This window comes from Annulohypoxylon truncatum, assembly GCF_022578515.1.
Source record: "Annulohypoxylon truncatum strain CBS 140777 unplaced genomic scaffold F4807scaffold_4, whole genome shotgun sequence".
Taxonomy (NCBI): Eukaryota; Fungi; Ascomycota; class Sordariomycetes; order Xylariales; family Hypoxylaceae; genus Annulohypoxylon; species Annulohypoxylon truncatum.
Genome location: NW_025953790.1, coordinates 771,404 through 790,167, shown reverse-complemented (window position 1 = coordinate 790,167; position 18,764 = coordinate 771,404). Strand labels below are relative to the sequence as shown.

The following is an 18,764-nucleotide window of genomic DNA, read 5'->3' as shown; positions in this document are numbered from 1 at the left end:
TACCGTTATTAATACAAGACACTTATAACGGTTAGCGCATGGATTCCACCAATGCGGCTGCATTGTGACGTGCATGCCCTTACAAATTCCTCCCTATCAGACAAAAGGTCTTCTAAGTTCTCCTTTCGATTTGTTGCCTTTCATCCAACCACATAGCTCTGTCAAATACGGACAGCTCAAGCCATTGCCTCGTTGGCTAGTAGCTATTTCGAGATCCACCTACGCACGCACCTAATAATCCAGTACAAATATAGCAAGGGCGGCCGTAGGGGAACAAAGCTGATTCGTGTCTCAACGCCATACGTACCCTGAATAAGCAACGAAAGTAACGAGATGGACCAGAGCCCGACACTCGGATGATGAGGCGAGCGGAAGCATTTGACGCGACATTGTATGTAAGGGTGAAAGAGAAGATTGATCCATACTGCTACCTGTTTAGTTATGCTGATATCCTTTTCGCAAGCCAGCAACGCGGGACGCGCCTGCTTGAGGCGTCATCGCCATGGCACTTCTTAATCCAACCTTCATATTCGGCGTCTTCGTCGTCGCCTACCTCTCGTCCTTTGTCCTCTTCGCAGTCCTTCGGATCATTACCGGTGTATCCATACAGCGTATAGGTCTTTCTTCCCTGCGGCGATTAGCTTATACGCCTAAAGATGGTATCAAGATCGAGATCCGAGGTCTTGGACTTAATCTCCATCGCCCAACATTTTCCCAGCCCACGTGGCTTAGTATAGTTGTTAGCGAGCTCGCCGTAACTCTAGATATCAAGGTACTCGAGGGCCAGAAGAAATCCGGGGCCGATTCGAGCGAGAGCGAAAGCGAAGATGAGAACAGCCGACGATCGCAGTCTACGGGGACTCTACCCAAAGGCAAAGCCCCCAAGCGGGTTAAATTTGAAGCGGCTCGTAGCGCTACTTGGAAACAACTCATGACAATCAAGGAGAAGATAAAGAAGCTGCACCGAAATGTTCGTTGGATTCGCATGGTCGATCTTGTGGCTACCGATTCAACACTCAACATCGTGGATGCTGGAAAAGTGCAATTCGGTAGCTTCACGATCGCTCTAGACACCAGGAATCGCATGGTCGATCGCGCACGTTTCTTCTTCCAAACCAGATCCGATAAGCAGCGCCAACAACACTCCGCCGAATGGATCGTTACCCTACGAAGCGTCTTGTTCACAGATAAGGGCGGTGCTGAAGCCATTGAGGTCTTGGATAGTGCTACGTTGAATATACATGGATTTCTCTACGATCAACTTGATGGGCTTCGGGATGCAGCCATCGCCTTGAAGCTCGGCAGAGTGCACGTCCCCTACGACGATGTTCGGAGTTGTATCGACCGATTTCAGAAATCTAGGCGTCAATATCCACCTACGTATAAGAATGTTGAGTCCATTGAGGTATCGGTTGATAAGGTCATCCAAGAAATTGAGACGCCCGGCAGTACAGATCAGGAGTTGATGCAAACGGTATCCGATTCCAAGGAGTTCGTGAGCTCTATTCTTCGAGGGGTCAAGGAGGTGCAGTTTGCAGTGAGCTTCGTCAGTCTCACAAAGAAGCTTGATGCTGTGAAGTCGGCCGGTTCTCCCTTACTCTTGAACGCTTCGATGAAGGAGGTTGGTATCGATCTACACCGTTTAGATCCTAAATCGCCAGCGCATCGTATGTATTTCCCCTCGAAGGATATCGCACACGAGGCTTTGGCCGCTGCACTCTCAATCTCTATTGGACTCGACGACGGCAACGGCAATCCAGAAAGGGTAGTATACATCCCCATGGCCACCACGACCGTGAAGACCACACTGCCTTCAAAAACTGTGGAACTCTCAGACGTTGGAAGCGCCGAAGAAAGAAATGCGAATATCCTCTTCGCCAACTCCGTCGTCACTTCGCCTTCCGTTGATCTCCATCCGAAGCATCTCCCAGTATTGCTCGCTCTCCTTCGGCCTCAACCAAAGGCACCGAAAGCTCGCGTGCAGCAGAGACATAGGCTGATCTCTCGCCTACTACCGAAGGCTAATATCAAGTTCTCCATGCATGAACCAGTCATAAGAATAGCTCTACCTCCAGTTCAAAAGACCAATGAACCGGATGACTTCGACTTGATCATCTCATCTATCTCCTCTATCTCGCTTGATCTCGAGTCTTTCCATTCTGCAGTTGAAGATTTACATTACTCTTTGGTCTCATCTGTGCGGCTCCAAACTCACCATCTTTACTACCAGACCGCTCAAGGCCTTCGCTTTGATCTGATGGAAACGGAGTCATTTGATCTCAAGATCCAAGTCTCGGCAACTCCTGACGTCCATGTTATTGCCAATGGCAATCTCCAGACCTTCGCGGTCCGCATGACCCGTCCGGAGATCACGAAAGGTTTACGTCAAATAGTCCGTCAACTTAAGTTGGATGTCGAGCCCGATAAGCGGACAGGATCAAAGACACAGAAATCGAAAAAGAATGTGGTTCGGGCCCTGCCACAGTGGCTACTTCATTTCAACGTGCAGATCGAAGATTTCAGCGCTGAAATTACTGGTGTCGACGATGATTTCCCTGGGCATACTAGGGGCGTTGTGCTACAGATGGATTCCTGGTCAGCCGAGTATCGAGCTCAACGATTAGATGCACTTCGACAGCGCCCAACTTCTAGAAGAAGAACAGCCAGTCGATCTTTTATGCCTGACGCGGAGTTCTTGAAATCCATTTCTACGCCACCGTCCCCAAAGAAAAAGCAACAGAGCGGCGGCGATGGACGAAAGCTTACTGTTCATACGCGGGGTCTAGAGGCTTTCATAGTAGAAGGGCCTGAGAAATGGGAAGTTGAGCCCTTCGTTCAAATACCTCGCTTCGAGATAGCACTCTCGACGCATAGTGATGGCCAGGGCCCCATACTACATGTTCATTCGCACATCAGAACTCTCCTAGTCCGCTATTCGCTGTTTCGACATTATTCCGTGGGCGTCGCTATTATGGTCTTGCGTAAGGCGTTTATCAGGGGGCCAGTATCGCAGCGTCCAGCACCGCCAACAAGTCCGAAAACCCCTAAGGCTGGATTTCTAAGCCCCCCGGTCGTGTCACCAGACTCGCCTATCACTGGCCAAATGGATGATTTCCCTCGACATCGTAAGGAACTCGTTACATTTGACATCAAAGCTGCATTGATTCAGGTTAAGGCCGAAATGCCTTCCGATCCCCCCTTGATGCTACAAGTCTACGACATGGGAGCTGGTCGCCACAGGTGGTCGCCACCATTCTTCTTCTCAAAACTAGTGCGGTTGTATGCTGGTGCACCTAGAATGCGTGGTGTTTGGGCGCGCGTTGCGAGTATCAAGACGGTCCGTTTAGACTATCGCCAGTCGCGGAGAAAAATGTCAACGGGTGGTTTTTATGATGATAAAATGTTTGATATTGTCACCGATGCTATGCGATTAGCCGTACCTCATGAGCTCATCATCAATATGATATCTGACAATATTATTAACGTGATCAAAGCTAGCCAACAGCTTCATCATCGCTTCAGGACCGGTACGAACGAATATATCTTGGACAAGGCACCGGAAGGCCCAAAGAATGTTCCGAAGGTCTCACTAAGAACTCGCACGCTTCTGTTTGAACTTGAAGACGGTGCTTTCGAGTGGAAATTGGGAATAATCTACCGAGCTGGCCGTGTCGAGCAGCTTCAACGACTTGCTCGAGAGGAGGCATACCAAGTAAAAGTCAAAAAGATCCACGAGGAGGAAATGAGGAAAGAGTCAAGTCGGATTCGCAATCGATCGGTGATGACGAGAGGAAGAACGACTACCTCGAATGCCGCCTGGGGCCGTAGCAAAAGTGAAGATGGTCTCTCAAAATTCGGTCGTGCTGAGCGTTCTAGTAGCGAAGCTCCCACGAGTAGGAACCCCCGTTATGACCCAGAAACGATCCGCGGCATGAGTGGAAGAGCCCATGTGTCAGTCCAGGAGGCTAGATTCAAACTTCATGAGCATAATGCCCAAAGCTGGAAGAAGCGCATCGACCGCAACTATCTCATGGCAAAGAATGGGATGAAGGAGCTTCGTGGCCTCTTTTGGGGGCCAGATCAGATTCCCGACGATTTCGAAGACAACGAGAAAATACTTGAGGTGCCGCAGCGACCGGCGCTAATGGGGACAGTCATAACAGACTTGCACGTAGTGATTGACAAGCCTTCATTCCCAATTCATAAGCTACCGGATTTTCTCCATAGCGTCGGAAAAGGGATGCCGAAGGACATGAAGTACTCTCTTCTCGTTCCCATGAACGTTCAGATTAGTATGGGTGAAGTGCGAGTTAGTCTTCGAGATTACCCCCTACCCCTACTCCATGTTCCCGCCATAAAATCTGGTCAGTCGTCAAAACTTGCAGCTCTATCTCTCAAAACGGATTTTGTCATTGCGGAAGAATTCCGTGGCTATGAATCATCCCGAAAGATTCAAGTCCAGATTACTCCACCAAGTAGTCTAGAGCCAGGAATGCCAAATGGAAGTTTTGCCATCGATGTTCGCCGCACCATCGGTCCAGTCAAGTCTTATTCAGACATGAATATAGACATAAATACGGCACATCCTACCCGAATCACCTGGGGTCCTTCTTACCAGCCAGCTATCCAAGACATGATGATGGTCATTGAGTCATTCACGAAACCGCAGCTAGATCCTTCGGAGCGTGTGGGGTTCTGGGACAAGATTAGACTCAACTTCCATTCTCGACTTCGGGCCGCATGGAAAGGAGACGGCGACGTGCATCTTGCTCTCAAGGGCACGAGAGATCCCTACAATGTCACTGGAAACGGTGCTGGGTTCTTGATGTGTTGGCGGAACAATGTCAGGTGGGACGTCCACACCGACGACGACCCCAAAAAGTTCATGGTCGTCGACAGCGGTGAGTATGTCCTCGCTATACCGGATTACAGTCATCAGGCCAGAGAAGAATCGCGTCGTGTCGGAGAGGAAGATAGTGTTAAAAGTGAAAACAGCTTCAAGTCTGGCGCGTCGTTCAAGAAGGTTGTCATGAAAGTCTCAGGTAACGTCCAGTGGATGGCTGGTCTAGTTTTCGAACAGGCTATCGAAGACGGGAAGCGGAATTTCGACTTCAAGCCGCATTACGAAGTTGTCTTGAAAGCACCCCAGCACGCTAAACCGGAGGGGTCGCTCCCCTACGATGCCTTCCGTGGCTTTAGAAGCGAGCACATCCATCTTTCTCTTGCTATAAGAGCACCGGTCGATCGTAATTGGACGTCATCAGAAGTCCAACCGTCGAAGAGTTACAACACTGTGCACTTGACTCCGCGATTCTTCACTCACTTCTTTGCCTGGTGGTCCTTATTCAGTGGACCGATGTCACTTCCCGTCCGACAGGGATCACTTTGGCCTGGACGGGAGAAGAATAGTAAAAAGTTCGGAAGGCATCTAGGAACAATCAAATACAACCTTCTCTTGGCCCCCTTGTTCCTCAGTCATATTTACAAGCATAAGGACGTCGAAGACAATTCTGAGAATTCTGTCTCAGCCACAGGCATTAAAGTTAGATTCGATAGCTTCATGCTCGATATTCACCAACGCCGAGAGGAATTCAACACCCGGGATAGAGGTCATAAGACAAATGGTCGGACAACTGGCATGAAGATCCACGCAGCCCAGCTCGATCTTGTATCTGCAGATGTTCGTGCTATATCTGCTAGTATGAGAGGCACGACTACTGAGGCAATCAAGAAGAATTCGGTTGCGACCTTGATGACACAGCAAGAAAACGACAGTACGAATCTTTCACACTTCACCATTCCCGACGATGATTACAGCTGGATCGATATGGATGACTTCGTGGAGCTTGACTGGATCCTTCCTTCAGAACCAAACCCGGATACGAGGATACTGCCGCTTGCATATGCTCCGCGCGTCACCTACTTCAGACAAACTGACATTGGCGGCACGATAGATGGAGATCCGGACCGCACTAGTCCTTTTGGGCAAGAACCAACTCATTTTTGTATAATGAGCCAGGACGATGACCCGAGGAGGGTCCAATATCATCTTATTCAGAAGCGTCTAGAGCAACTACAAACTCAGATTGCCACCAACGCACGCAATATTGGCGACGCCGAACTGCGCATGGTCCGAGACAATGGCAATAACCCCGATACCAAAGCTGAATTTGAGTTGTTAAGCAAGCATGCTACCACGTTGAAAGAAAAGCTATCGTTTATGAAGAATATGCTGGAGCAAGTAGCTATCAAAACGTCGACAAATGACCAGAATGGTTCAGACGGGTCCGAGTCTACAAGCCATGAGTCCAGAGAGTGGATTGACACGGGCGATGGAAAAGTCAAAGTGCCATCAGGGACAGAATTTGCTAGCGATTTCAAAAACAGGTTCGTCATCCACAACATCCAGTTGAAGTGGAACAACCTGTTGCGAAACATCATTCTGCGATATAGCCATCAAGTCAGCCAGCGGCGTGGTTTCGTCTACTATCTATCTAGGCCTGCTGTCAAATTCATCCTAGATATCGTCGAAGAACAGGCAAGGGCTAAGCAAAATAGCAAATCTGCTAATAAATCGAACGATGACACGCAACAATCGTCGGCTGCTAGTAGCACTGCGCAAACTAGCGACACAGATCCAGACATCGAGTATCGTATCAATCAAATCCTAAGAGATGGCAGGAAATACGTCAACGCCGATGGGCATGCCGGTTCCGAAGGGCCTGCCAGCGCCCACATGGAAGATATCACAAGTGGCATTGCAGAAGATTTTGCGCCTCAGAATTCGTACCACGTCCGACTAATCGCACCTCAAATCCAATTGCAGAGTGAAAAGAACAAGAAGCACGTCGTACTCATTACCGGAAAGGGAATGGAGCTCAAAGTGGTTGAGGTCATGGAGAAAGCCAGGCTATTCGACCAAGTCAGCGGGTTAGTCCAACGACGTTTCTTGCTTCAGATGGACAGCGCGCAGTTCTTCGTGACCCATCAGAAATGGTTCTCCGGTCAGCTACTGTCCATGTATTCGGGAAACACATACGGGACGCCTTCCGGCTCGTCGTGGCCGCCTTGGGTACCCATGGAAGTCATGTACGATTTCAAATCAGATCCATTCGGCTTCAAACGAGTCGTACAGAAAACATCGGCTATGCTTAGATATGACAAATTCAACACTCTCCGTTTGAAGTACAACGACGAGGTCAACACCGAGGCCAACCCCCTCACTGTAGAGAGCACAGAGAGTAGGATGGATAACCTTTGGGTGGAGTTTCCTCAGCTGAGGGCCCTTTGCAATTCTTCGCAGTATTACGCCGTGTACGTCATCGTTCTTGATCTTCTTATGTACAGCGAGCCTCTAGAGAAGACGAGAAGCGAAAGGCTAGAGAAGATCATATTGGCGTCGGACTTCAGCGACCTTCGAGGAACTCCGGAGATGGTCACAAGATTGCAAGAACGTATTCGGCAACTAGAAGACATCAAGGCCCATTTCCAGATCCATTCTAAGTATCTTGACAGAAAAGGATGGGAAGATAGGTTACTGCTTGAGCGTGACATCGCTGCCTGCGAAGACGAGTTGTTTTTTATGATGAAGGCGATCACTACTTCGCAGCGAAAGTCCAACAACGCGTCGCAGAGTAACGCTTTGTTGAGATGGACCATTGCAGCGAAAGAGATTGTTTGGCACCTTATCAGGGATAACAACGAACCGCTCGTCGAACTGCAGCTCAGGGATGTGGAGTACGACCGAACAGACAACTCTGATGGATCTCATATCAACCTAATGCAAGTTGGCAAAGTGCTAGGATTAAACCTCATGCCAGATGCGATTTATCCTGAAATGGTTGCACCCTACTTCGAGGACGAAAAAGCCGCCTCCGCTAGTTTGGAAGGCAACCAGATGATTCGGGTCTATTGGCGCATGCTGGAAGCCATCGCGGGTATACCAGTAATGGACCACTTCGAAGTCAACCTGTTCCCAATGAGGATACAGCTAGAGCGCGAAGTAGGGAAGAAGCTCTTCGAATATATATTCCCGGGGCTGGATGAAGATAAGACCGGTGAACGAACCGATTCGCCATCTGCCCCGAAGTCAACATTCCCCGGCGAACCAGAGGAAGAAGATCCGCAAGATGACTCCGTATCTAGTTCTAGTAGAGTTGGGACTGCAGCCTCTGACAAAGAGCCTACGTTTTCCACGCGGCCTGGATCTTTGGAGCTTCGTCTTCGCCCTACCTTGACCTTCGATTCTCGCCCTAATGAAGACAGCAGCCAGAAGTCAAAAGCCCCTAGTGTGTACTCAGGCGACGGAGGCAGCGTCTTCCGACTCTTTGGTTCCAAGACGGCAAACAAAAAGCCATCGTACGAGTCCCTGAGGTCTGCCAATGCCACCCAACAAAAACCGGGCATCGGTCGGTCCGCGACGGTGGCGATTGGCGGCGAAAATAAGAAGGGTGGACGATTTGGTCTCTCCCGGAAAAATGCTAACTCTGATGAGAAGCCTTCAGATGACTTGACAAAGATGGTCGCACGTGCTTCAAATTACATGACCTTCGCATACATCAAGCTACCATCAGTTGTCCTCTGCCTCAGCTACAAGGGTAAAAGCGATCGGAATATCGAGGATGTACACGACTTCGTCTTCAAACTACCGACAATCGAATATCGCAATAAAACCTGGTCCAATCTTGACTTGGCTCTAGCATTTAAAGGTCGCGTGGTAAAGGCGCTCATCTCTCACACAGGTTCTATTATTAGCAATAAGTTCAAGCATCGGCCCAATACTGCACAGCAAGGCAAGCTTCGCGAACTAGCTACGAGCAGCGTTCTCCTTGCCACGCCATCCACATCCAATAACGGCGACAATAGTGATGATTCGTCGAGCTTATACGGGACGAGCCCGGTCGATTACTCGCGGTCGCCGCCGAGAAGCATAAGAAGCGCGCATTCCAACATTCCAGCACCTCAGCGATCAAATAGCCGAAGCTCTAGTGTCGCTTCGACTCGCTCATACACTCGCAAATCCTCTAACGGCGGAGAAAGTAGTACCACCAGAGCAGCACCGCCTTTGCCATCCTTCGTCAAGATGACGACACCGCCAACTCCCATAGATCGCGCTCCTACCGGTCTAGGAATCGATATGCCTCGACCCAAAACTAGTGCCAGCATGCATACAGCGACACCGATGAGCCCGATGAGAACAGGAAACATATCTACAGTTACTACCGGTTTTGTCCAAAAGAGAGAGAGGCGGAAGTCAGCCGGCCCCGGCTTCCTTAAGGGCAGGCTCAATGCCTTAACAAGTCGGCTAGGTAATCGAGACAACAGCGACAGCAAGAGCGTCAACGACGATAGCAAGAGTGTCAACTGCGGCGGTGACAATGATGAGTACGAATACGAGGACGAGGAAGGTATGTAGATGGATTCGAACATTAGGCCGATCGACATAATCGAATACTACCTAATTGATAATACTCCCCGGAGACGGGAAGGCGCACGTGCGTCTGTGTATAAATCGCAAAGGTTCTTTTGGAGAGGAGGGTGTATTGTAGAAATAGTTGGATTCCAGAACCACAAGGTACTCAGCACTTGGGTAACCGACGTCGGTCACGGTCGCTAAACTTCTTGTTACTTTGTCACGAGTACTATAGTTTCATTTCCGGAGTTTCGGAGGGGAGGGAGGCTACGTTTGGCGAAGAGCCGGTAACCTTTTACGGTTACGTACAGATAGACCTTGGAATTCCCTTTACTGGCGCATAAACTTGTGTGGTATATAAAAAATATCGCCCTCGCGTAACATTATTCGGCGAGGGTGCCCTGAAGAAGCGGTTTAAAGAAGCATTTGCATAAAAGCGGTGGGATTCAGGTACATAAAGATAATGGATTTCTGATATTGAATGAAGATTAGTTAAATTACTTCCCGGTATGCTATCGTCTCCCGCTATCTGTAAAGTGACTGCGTAGAGAATTAGTCATTTCGCGAACCCGAAATTGACTAGTTGTATTCTCGCTCTCTAAATCATGAGGGGGTGGTCTGAATTTCCCGGTCTCTTAGCTCCCTTAGTACTGCATAAAAAGATGCTTGCATGGATAGTATCAGGTGTTGAGCATCGAAGGTTTAAGTCATCCTTCTTCACGTCTCGCGGCAAACTGGCCGGAAAGAGACGTGTAGCAATACCACGAACCTACTACTCTCTTGAGCCCGGAAATCTCTACTTCACAGCACCGACTAGCACATCTCCAATATCCTGGTTGACGTCCACACTCACATAGCCCGTCCGCGCCGCTTATCGTACGGGTAAAGGGTATGCCGTTTAGTGTTTATTAACCCTAATCGGTAGTTCTTACCATCGGGGTCTAGGTAGATGAAGGTAATCTCCCAGACCGGGCTCTCATCCACCAGCCGTAGTCGCGCCATCGACATCGAGCATGAAGCCGGGGCTCCAATACTCCCACTCGGGGGCCTGCTTGTCGACCCACAGCATGCCCTCGCCGAGGAGGTCCTCGACGGCGGTCTGGGCGCGGGCCCTCGTCCAACGCAGGTTAACCATCAGCATCGAGACGCTCACGTAGCCCAGGACCTGGACGGCCTCGAGCACGGCGCTCTGGTCCGTGTTCAGCTCCTTGGGCACCGAGCGGATGTACGGCTTGTTGCCGACGCGGATCACCGAGTAGCTCGACCCCAGCGGCTTCAGCGTGCCCACCGCCCTCAGCACGTCGTCGTCCGCGATCTCCGGCGCCCCCTCCATGCGCCCCCGCCCTAGCCGCTCGCGTAGCTCGCGTACCCCGATCAGCCCCCCGTTCTCGCCGCGCGTGGCCCCGCATACTTCGACTACGCGCACCGCTAGCTCGAAGTAGAAGTCGTTTACGCTGCGGCCTAGCAACTGAGCCCATAAACTGCTTCCTATTCCCCCCGATCCTCCCGAAGAAGAGGAAGAGGAGGAGGCGAGAGGGTCGACGCCGATGGCGGTGCACATGCGCGCGAACTGCGCGCGGAAGCTCGGGTCCGAGCGGATGTCCTTGGCGTGCGTCTGCGCGAATTGTTGTAAGAGCGAGCGGAAGACGGAGAGTTGCGTCTCGAGGGCGGCGGCGTCGCTGGTGCGCAGCGTGTTGCCGTGCGAGGCGTACTGCGCCGAGGTCAGGCGCGAGCGGTCGAAGGCTGCTAGGCCGACGCCTTTGCGGGACATTTTTTTTTTTTAGTTGAGTTTTCTCTCTGGTTTATCCGGTCGAGGGTTTGTAGTGAGAGATAAGGCCTGGGGTTATGGATAGCCCGGGTGGTGTTAAGGCGATGGGGAGATGGTATCTAATAGTTGGCCTCAACGTTCAGGGGTGGCTCCGGCTAGGAGCACGTGAGTTCGGATTGTATATTCCTGTTACTTAACAAGTAGATTTAGGGGACAGAGGCTATAATCACATAACAGGGAGACATCAGGTTATTCAAGTTGATGATAAACACATAATTATAATAATATATAAGGAATGTTTTGCAGTTAAACGCAGTTGCAATATAGAATACTTTATCACAGGTCTACGGTGACGTCCGAGGGGCAGGAAGTTGGCTATCGATAAGTACTCAACCCCGATTACATAAGATACAGTGCCCAGAGTGCATTGGGCAATGTCCCACCGGAATTTCTTCGGCACTCCCACATTCACCTTCCCACACCTGGTTCCCTAAACATCGCTAGCGCATTTCCCAACAGCCTTAGCGTATTTGGAGGGCACAAACCCTTATTCAACTTTTCGGCAAAAAATTGAGATTCTCCAACATCATCAATTTGACTGTACCCTCTCATTCAAGCCTAGGCACTTTCTGGTTGCGAATCCCTTCACACCCAATCTCTCAGACAAATACGCAGCCATGTCTACAAACAGCGTACAGTGCTTCGGCAAGAAGAAGACGGCTACCGCCGTCGCCCACTGCAAGGTTAGTTTTATCTTGTCATCGATTGCGAAGGACGGAAGCGGGATGCGGTGGAGCGACGTCAACATCAACGCCAATATCAACGCCAACATCGTTGTCGCTAGAGAAGGAAATACATCTCAGCTTTGACGAACAATATACTAACGAGATATCATTTAATTCTAGGCCGGCTCCGGTCTCATCAAGGTCAACGGCCGACCTCTATCTCTGGTCCAGCCTGAGGTTCTGCGATTCAAGGTACGAACGAATATCTTCCACGATTCCGATATCCCATACGTCCTCGAACATCCATTCCACAAATTCTCGTATTCTCATTTCCACAACCAATACGAACCATAAACCATTATCAAACACTTGAAGAACATTTTAATCCATGACGATTCGGAGAATGTAAAGATGGAATTCACAAACTAACAACGCGTCAGGTCTACGAGCCCCTCCTAATCATCGGACTCGACAAGTTCGCCCAGGTCGACATCCGAGTGCGCGTTACCGGTGGTGGTCAAACCTCTCAGGTTTACGCCGTCCGTCAATCCATCGCCAAGGCCCTCATCGCCTACTACCAGAAGTTCGTCGACGAGCACTCCAAGAACATGCTCAAGCAGGCGCTCGTCCAGTACGACCGTACCCTCCTCGTTGCCGACAACCGTCGGTGCGAGCCCAAGAAGTTCGGCGGTCCAGGTGCCCGCGCCCGCTACCAAAAATCCTACCGTTAAGAGATTCCGCTTCTTGCTGGAGTTTGGGGATGGTGTGTGCCTGTACTTATGGAAGGCCGGGAAATCGCGGTGGGAGGGAGGAAAAGAAAACGAGCCGACCACGGGAACAGCTGGCGCTTCGTTTTTCTTTCCGTTGCCTGGCTTTCTCCTTTTTGCGCAGCGAAATCGGGAAACCGGGTTAATGGCGGTTGGTCGGAAACCTCTGGAGTCTTGAGAAAAAGGGAAATCCTTTTGCGAGGGCTATCTCTACTAGTACTGCTAGGATGCCTTCAAACTCTCTATTATCAATGCATTTGCATGGCCTGGTTGTAAAGGGATTAGGCGAACGAAATGATAAATTCTTCTAAAATCTTGTGCGGATCTAGAACTTCGTGATACAACGTAGATGTCAGCGATGAATTATTATTCCAAGGCTCTATAGGACCTTTGGAATTTTATTGCGAAACATGGTGGCTTAGATCGAGCCATCATTAGGCCCCTTGATGAGAAGAATTAGGAAGACTAAGGTCCTTATTTCAACGAGTGTCTACGACTAGAAATCATGGCAAAACTTCGTAGTCCGTCATGGAGGATATGATCTACTAGAGCATCGTCTCGTAGCCTAGGCCATTATCACAACATTGTAGTGCCAGCCACTATTTCACGTCAAGTTATTGCAGATCATATTCATCAATTAGTACCATTAACGAATTAGACGATGTACGCGAAGAGGAATGAACCTATGCTGCTCTACCATCTACCAACCAAGACTCGACCATAACCATGACCAGGCCCAGGACCAGAGTCCAAGTTTCCGTCCATGCTATACATAATTAGGCGATTTGTATTCCGCCTCCTCGTTCTATCAGAAGAAGCTTCTCCCGCCTCCTTTAGAAAAATCCCTTAGAAAAGGTCTATAGTAATTATACAACAGGGAAAGTATAACCAAGACCAAGCAAGACCAAGGCCAGAAAACGACGAACACCAAGAGTGCAGGAATGCATGCGTGATTAAAAAGGCGCGCGAGAGGTTTAATGCGATGCAACGATAAAAAGAAGAAAGGAGTGCAAAAAAGCCAGCTCCCAACCGTAAAAGATGGCGCCTTCGTAGGTTTCGTAAGCGTGGTTAATGTTTTGAAAAATCGTGCGCGGGCTTTGTTCGATTAATCGATCGATCTATCCATCCATCCGTTGCCGTTCAACCTCTTATCCACCCATCCGTCCTCTATCCCGTACTCCCCATCCGTCATCTCCCATCCCATCCCATCCCATCCCATCTATCCATCCATCCATCCTACTCCGGTCCCGCCCAGTCCAGTTCAATCCAACCTCACTTCTCCCACGAAACCAGCCCGGCCTCCCTGCCCCCCTCATCCAGATCCACCACCACGGGCGCGAACTCGCCCCTCTCATCCTCGTCCTCGAAATCGGACATCTCAGCCTCGACCTGCTCGCCGTCCTCGAGCGCGAGGGTCCCAGCGCGCACGTACTGACCCCTGAGATCCCACCCGCGCCTCCAGAGCCAGGCCTCGAGCGCAGAGAAGGCCTCGCCGGCGCGGTGCTGCGCCCCCGAGATGCGGTCGCCGAGCGCCAGCAGCCTCTCGTCGAGGCGCGCCTTGTACGTGACCAGCGCGCGCTGCAGGCGGCGCGACTGCTCCGGCATCATGTCGAGGATGTCGCCCTCGAGGTAGCGGTCATTATACGCGAGCTGGGCGTGGAAGGCCTGGATGAGGCTCAGCGCGAGCGCGGGGCGCCGCACCACCAAATCAAAGCACCGGAACACGACGCGGTTCGTGAGGAACCACCACTGCTCCAGGCACGAGAAGTTGCCGAGGTGCATGCCGGTGAGGAAGGCGACCGACAGCTCGCCGACGAGGTCGTCGGGGCGCAGCCCGTTCGCGCCGCTCTCGAGCACGGAGATCACGAAGTTGGTCGGGTCTAGCGCCTGCTGCGTGCGCTCGCTGCCTTGCGCCGCGGGGTCGATGAGCGGCGCGTTCATGGGAAACGTGAATTGGAGCTGCGGCTTGCCGGTGGTGTATAGGCGCGCTTCTTCGGCTGTCGTCGCATCGCCGGCGACGCGGTCTAGGGTGGTGACTTGCCAACTTTTCTGCGTCATACCTGTGATCCTGCTGAGGAGGCCCGGGTGGATTGCCCACGTCAGCTGAGTCCATATCGTTTCGTTGGCCAGAAACGAGGGGAGCTTGGTTTCGTGCTCGGGCGGCGATATGTGCACGCCTGATGCGACGGCCCGGAACTGATAGGGCGAGAGGCTGTCGAACGCCTCTTTTAACCTCTCCCGTTGGAACCGCTCCTCGGCGTGGCTGGCGGGCTCACCGAGAACTTCGTTGAACGTGTCCCACTGCTTGACGTAGACTTCGGACTGCTCCCACTCTTCCCGCTCGGGAGTTACAATCCAATACGCGCTGCGAGATGACGTTAGTTCAGAGGGGGCGACCCAGATAAGATGAACGCCGGGCGGGATCTCGCGAAAGCCCGGGAATGAGTTTCTTGTTGAGAAAGACATAGTGTCGCAGCCGACTGTGAAATTCGGCGGTAGGTCGTCCAGAATGAAGACATCGCCGCCGGTGGGAAAAGCATCTTTGGGCTTAGGATTAGATGGAGTTTCCATGACGGTATCTAGGTCTAAGGACCTCTCTGGGGTTCTCCTAGACCCTATGAGTCGAAGGGATCCTAGAGGGTAAGCGCCCAAGGTTCCAACAGACTCGACGGAGTTGGTGCGGTTAAGGGGACATGGCCGCGACGAATTTGCGGCGGATTTGACGTTGGAGTTGGAGCTGGAGTTGGAAGGCAAACGATCTGTGATGGAAAATGGATCTAGAGCTGAGTGTGGATAGATCGGGCTGATCGGGGCCTTCACCCCACTATTACCGCTATTACCCGATCTTGATTTGACACCCTGCGGATCCCTGTCGGGGAACGAGGCGGCTGAGGCACCTTCGGCAGACGGCATCTTCCTCACAGCGATGCACGGCAGCGTGCAGCGATGTACGGCGATGTGATGATATGTGAAAGTGGCTTTGAATAAGCTGTGAACTGATTAACGGCGACAGTGCTAAGTTTTAAAAAGTAAAAGTTAGGTCTCTTGGTTAGTTTAGGTAGCAGCCTAAGTTATCATGCCTCTAGCAAGCACTACAGATATTGTACCTATTAGTCCGTTTCTACATTTTGAAAGAGTGGTTTGACTTTCAGGGTCCTGCCTCAAGCAGAGTGACGTTGATAGGTAGGGTTGGAAGGAGACACGGAGGGGATGGTAATTAGATGAAGTCAATTCACAAGATCGCTACGTCATAAGCTACACTCTGATATCCCCCAACGCCTATAGTAGCCGCTCTAGTTGAACGCTATTGTTCGTGAGAGAGGGCACGACTGACGCCGCGGTAGGCACGATAACGATAAGCATTGACCTTCCGTGGGTTGCTATTGAGCATCGACGAGGTCTAGACCATCTGCAGAAGGCGCATGTAAGTGAGACTGCAGTACGGCACGGCAGGAGCGGTTATAGACTGGACATGTATATATCCGAGCATCGATAGCTCTATCCATCTGATTCGACACCTTGATAGACATAAGGTTTGTTCCTGCAATGACTTCTAAGCTAATTGTGAGTGTTGCTGAATGGTTTAGTCTATTTGAATTATCTGATCCCCTCGTATTGGATATGCCGAGTGATCGTACTTTTGGCCCGTGAAGAGTGGGAGATAAGATGGTGTACTCGTAATAAAGGTTGAATGGCTTTCCATGCTTATACTTGGACCGGCAAAGAATAGATGATCACGGTTGATTGATATTTGCGGTGTGGGTAAGTTCGATGCTTCTAAGGTTAATGTTCTCATTTCATATAGTATAAGCCATTGTTATCGGACGGAACAAACTGTATTTTGTTGAGTATTCGACGCTTAACCCAGACCTACATGGAATTCGACTAGCCATAACGCCACAGGAAAGCAAATAGAAGGCCAATGAAGATGCTATTCATCTATTTATCTGTAAGTCAGCAAGTATGTATAAGTAAGAATTGGAGTTACATACAGCAGTAATCGACAAATCAGCCTCAAGCATTACAACCTTGAACCAAAGTATGGATAAGTACTAGTAAGTGAGGTTGCTAGAAAATAAAGACGAAGACTAACCTTATATGTTCATCCCAAGAGTGAATACATGATACATGACTATTCATCCGATCTGGGGGCGCTAGAATCAAAAGAGCAAGAGCCACGATCAACATCGAACCTTCCTACCTATCTGAGCTTGGGACGAACACACTAGTAAATTAAATAAAATCAACGTCCGATTTAAAACAATAAAAAATAATAATGAGATAAAATAAAAATAGACGGGAACGACGCTATCCCCAAGGTTACATCGAGAACATTCTAAACCCTCCCTCGGGTCGCATATGGGCCACCAAAGAACCAGGAGCGCACGCGAGGCACAAGGCACGTCAACGTCTAATTGTGGGTTTAGCGGCCCGCTGCATTGGCCACGGCCGGGGTCGTCCAACGGCGCTCGCAGGCGTTTTCGAGCTAAGACCCCTTGTCTAGTCCGGCCGCTGTCTTCCACACCAACACAAACAAAAAACGACCGGCCATCTTAGACATTGCTCAAGAACCCCAGATTCCCGAATCTACCTAAACTCATCTGCATTAATGTTTTATTTTCCGGGGAAATAATTTTTTTTCTTAAGACGCGCTAAGGCGAGACATTTTGTAACGTCACTAGCTCCAAAGCCCGTTCCCGGACTTTGGGTGCGGGCTAGACATGGGTCTCTAAGTTTGGTTCGCCTATGACCTCGTTCGTCCGTAGTTGCTATAGAAGTCGGCCGAATGGACAGAGCGGCTCGACCTGGCTAAAATGCGTTATGTAAGTAGTTTATTTGAATATGTACCAGAAGTACCGTATCGTGTCGTACTAACTAACGCAATGTACGAATTTAGTGAGTGTTACCTTAAGCTTCTTTAGTTTGGAACGACTTGAGTCTATAGGAGTATGTATTCTCGGAGCAAACATTAGAAAAGGAGAGTTCAATGTCTTTCCCAGCCGTCGCCATCAGAGTGGTGAGGCCCACAAATGAGTGCATGAGCTTAAGGTTTAGAAAGTCTCTTGGAAGCTCTTCTAGAAAATAGTTTAAAATGACTTCAGCTGTTTAAACTGTAGCTTGGACCTTTTTTATGAGACACTTTAATGCCATGGTGTAGGTTGCGGTGGAAATGGCTAAGTTAACTATTCCGTGGCGCATATTGTAAGTTATACTTAGCACAACCACAAATATTATCAGGGGTATCTGCAAACTCTCTAGAAAAATATTCAATATTTATCACATTTTTACATGCGTTAATTGTAATCTATTAAACCCAGTAGCACAATATCGACACACTCGGTGTCACGAGAAGGAGTACCTATGTAGCAACTTAGGAAATTCGGCTAGGAAGATTTGAATGTAACGATGGGCTGGTGGGATCGGCTGTGCATCTATAGTAGATACATACATACATCCACGCATACAATACCTGGGTACGTAGACGACTTGTGCAACCACACCTAACGAAAAACCCCGACTTGCCAACGAGACTAGCAGCCCTAAGGAGCCTTCTTGTCAACACATGGATTCCTCGTGGCTACGGTGGCACAAGAAACTAAGGCACCCTAATTTAGAGTGCGTCTTTTTTTACCCTACTGCTTACATCTTTTGACATCAGGGACGCATGGGTGATGTAGTAGTGTCCCAGATTCCCGGGTTTGTTAGGCTGCCTGCCTTATAGCGGGCAAGTCGGTCTAGGCGAATCTATACGGCGAAGGCACGTCAAAGGAACGACAAATCATGAAATCGCGAACCGTAGTGTAAAAACATCAAACGCAAATTTGATTAATACCCGAATATCTTGGGCGAAAAAACGAAGGGTTATTCCAGCAGGTTCTTCGTAGTTCCGTCGAATTGCTAATCTGGGCCAGAGAGACGGAACCTTCCCCATGAGGAGGGAAGAAAAACCCACTCCTGTACTGTAAAATAGGTATGTCCGGCGAAATATGTAAGAGAGAACAGAAGGCATGCCGGGGGCCGATTCCGCGAGGAGAAGAGCTCTTCGCGCGAAATAGACCAGACCTTAACACAAAGCCGCCGCACCATGACCA

General features: G+C 50.0%; 4 protein-coding genes across 4 annotated transcripts; 2 read left to right on the top strand and 2 right to left on the bottom strand.

Annotated features, from left to right (window-relative positions):
• The first annotated feature begins 145 nt into the window (after positions 1-145).
• Positions 146-9,880, top strand: F4807DRAFT_411120 (mitochondrial protein from FMP27-domain-containing protein). The gene is made up of 2 exons (XM_047996675.1): positions 146-391; positions 468-9,880. The coding sequence occupies exon 2, from the start codon at positions 503-505 to the stop codon at positions 9,413-9,415; it is 8,913 nt and encodes a 2,970-aa protein (XP_047857967.1). The 5' UTR covers positions 146-391; positions 468-502; the 3' UTR covers positions 9,416-9,880.
• A 449-nt stretch (positions 9,881-10,329) lies between these two features.
• F4807DRAFT_265825 (ESCRT-2 complex) lies at positions 10,330-11,285 on the bottom strand. Its single transcript, XM_047994524.1, has one exon. It carries the CDS (start codon positions 11,181-11,183, stop codon positions 10,389-10,391), a length of 795 nt encoding a protein of 264 aa, XP_047857966.1. The 5' UTR covers positions 11,184-11,285; the 3' UTR covers positions 10,330-10,388.
• Positions 11,286-11,754: 469 nt separating this feature from the next.
• F4807DRAFT_411116 (40S ribosomal protein S16) lies at positions 11,755-12,985 on the top strand. The gene is made up of 3 exons (XM_047996674.1): positions 11,755-11,923; positions 12,086-12,157; positions 12,346-12,985. Exons 1-3 carry the CDS (start codon positions 11,858-11,860, stop codon positions 12,634-12,636), a joined length of 429 nt encoding a protein of 142 aa, XP_047857965.1. The 5' UTR covers positions 11,755-11,857; the 3' UTR covers positions 12,637-12,985.
• A 316-nt stretch (positions 12,986-13,301) lies between these two features.
• Positions 13,302-15,508, bottom strand: F4807DRAFT_411114 (A1 cistron-splicing factor). The gene has a single exon (XM_047996673.1). The coding sequence runs from the start codon at positions 15,241-15,243 to the stop codon at positions 13,945-13,947; it is 1,299 nt and encodes a 432-aa protein (XP_047857964.1). The 5' UTR covers positions 15,244-15,508; the 3' UTR covers positions 13,302-13,944.
• Positions 15,509-18,764: the final 3,256 nt, after the last annotated feature.

Bases quoted from the DNA above. Each gene is read 5' to 3' on its own strand.
- F4807DRAFT_411114 (XM_047996673.1), bottom strand. From the start codon at position 15,243: ATGGAAACTCCATCTAATCCTAAGCCCAAAGATGCTTTTCCCACCGGC.
- F4807DRAFT_411120 (XM_047996675.1), top strand. From the start codon at position 503: ATGGCACTTCTTAATCCAACCTTCATATTCGGCGTCTTCGTCGTCGCC.
- F4807DRAFT_411116 (XM_047996674.1), top strand. From the start codon at position 11,858: ATGTCTACAAACAGCGTACAGTGCTTCGGCAAGAAGAAGACGGCTACC. The intron at 11,924-12,085 runs GTTAGTTTTATC...ATTTAATTCTAG, and splicing joins CCGCCGTCGCCCACTGCAAG to GCCGGCTCCGGTCTCATCAA. The intron at 12,158-12,345 runs GTACGAACGAAT...ACAACGCGTCAG, and splicing joins CTGAGGTTCTGCGATTCAAG to GTCTACGAGCCCCTCCTAAT.
- F4807DRAFT_265825 (XM_047994524.1), bottom strand. From the start codon at position 11,183: ATGTCCCGCAAAGGCGTCGGCCTAGCAGCCTTCGACCGCTCGCGCCTG.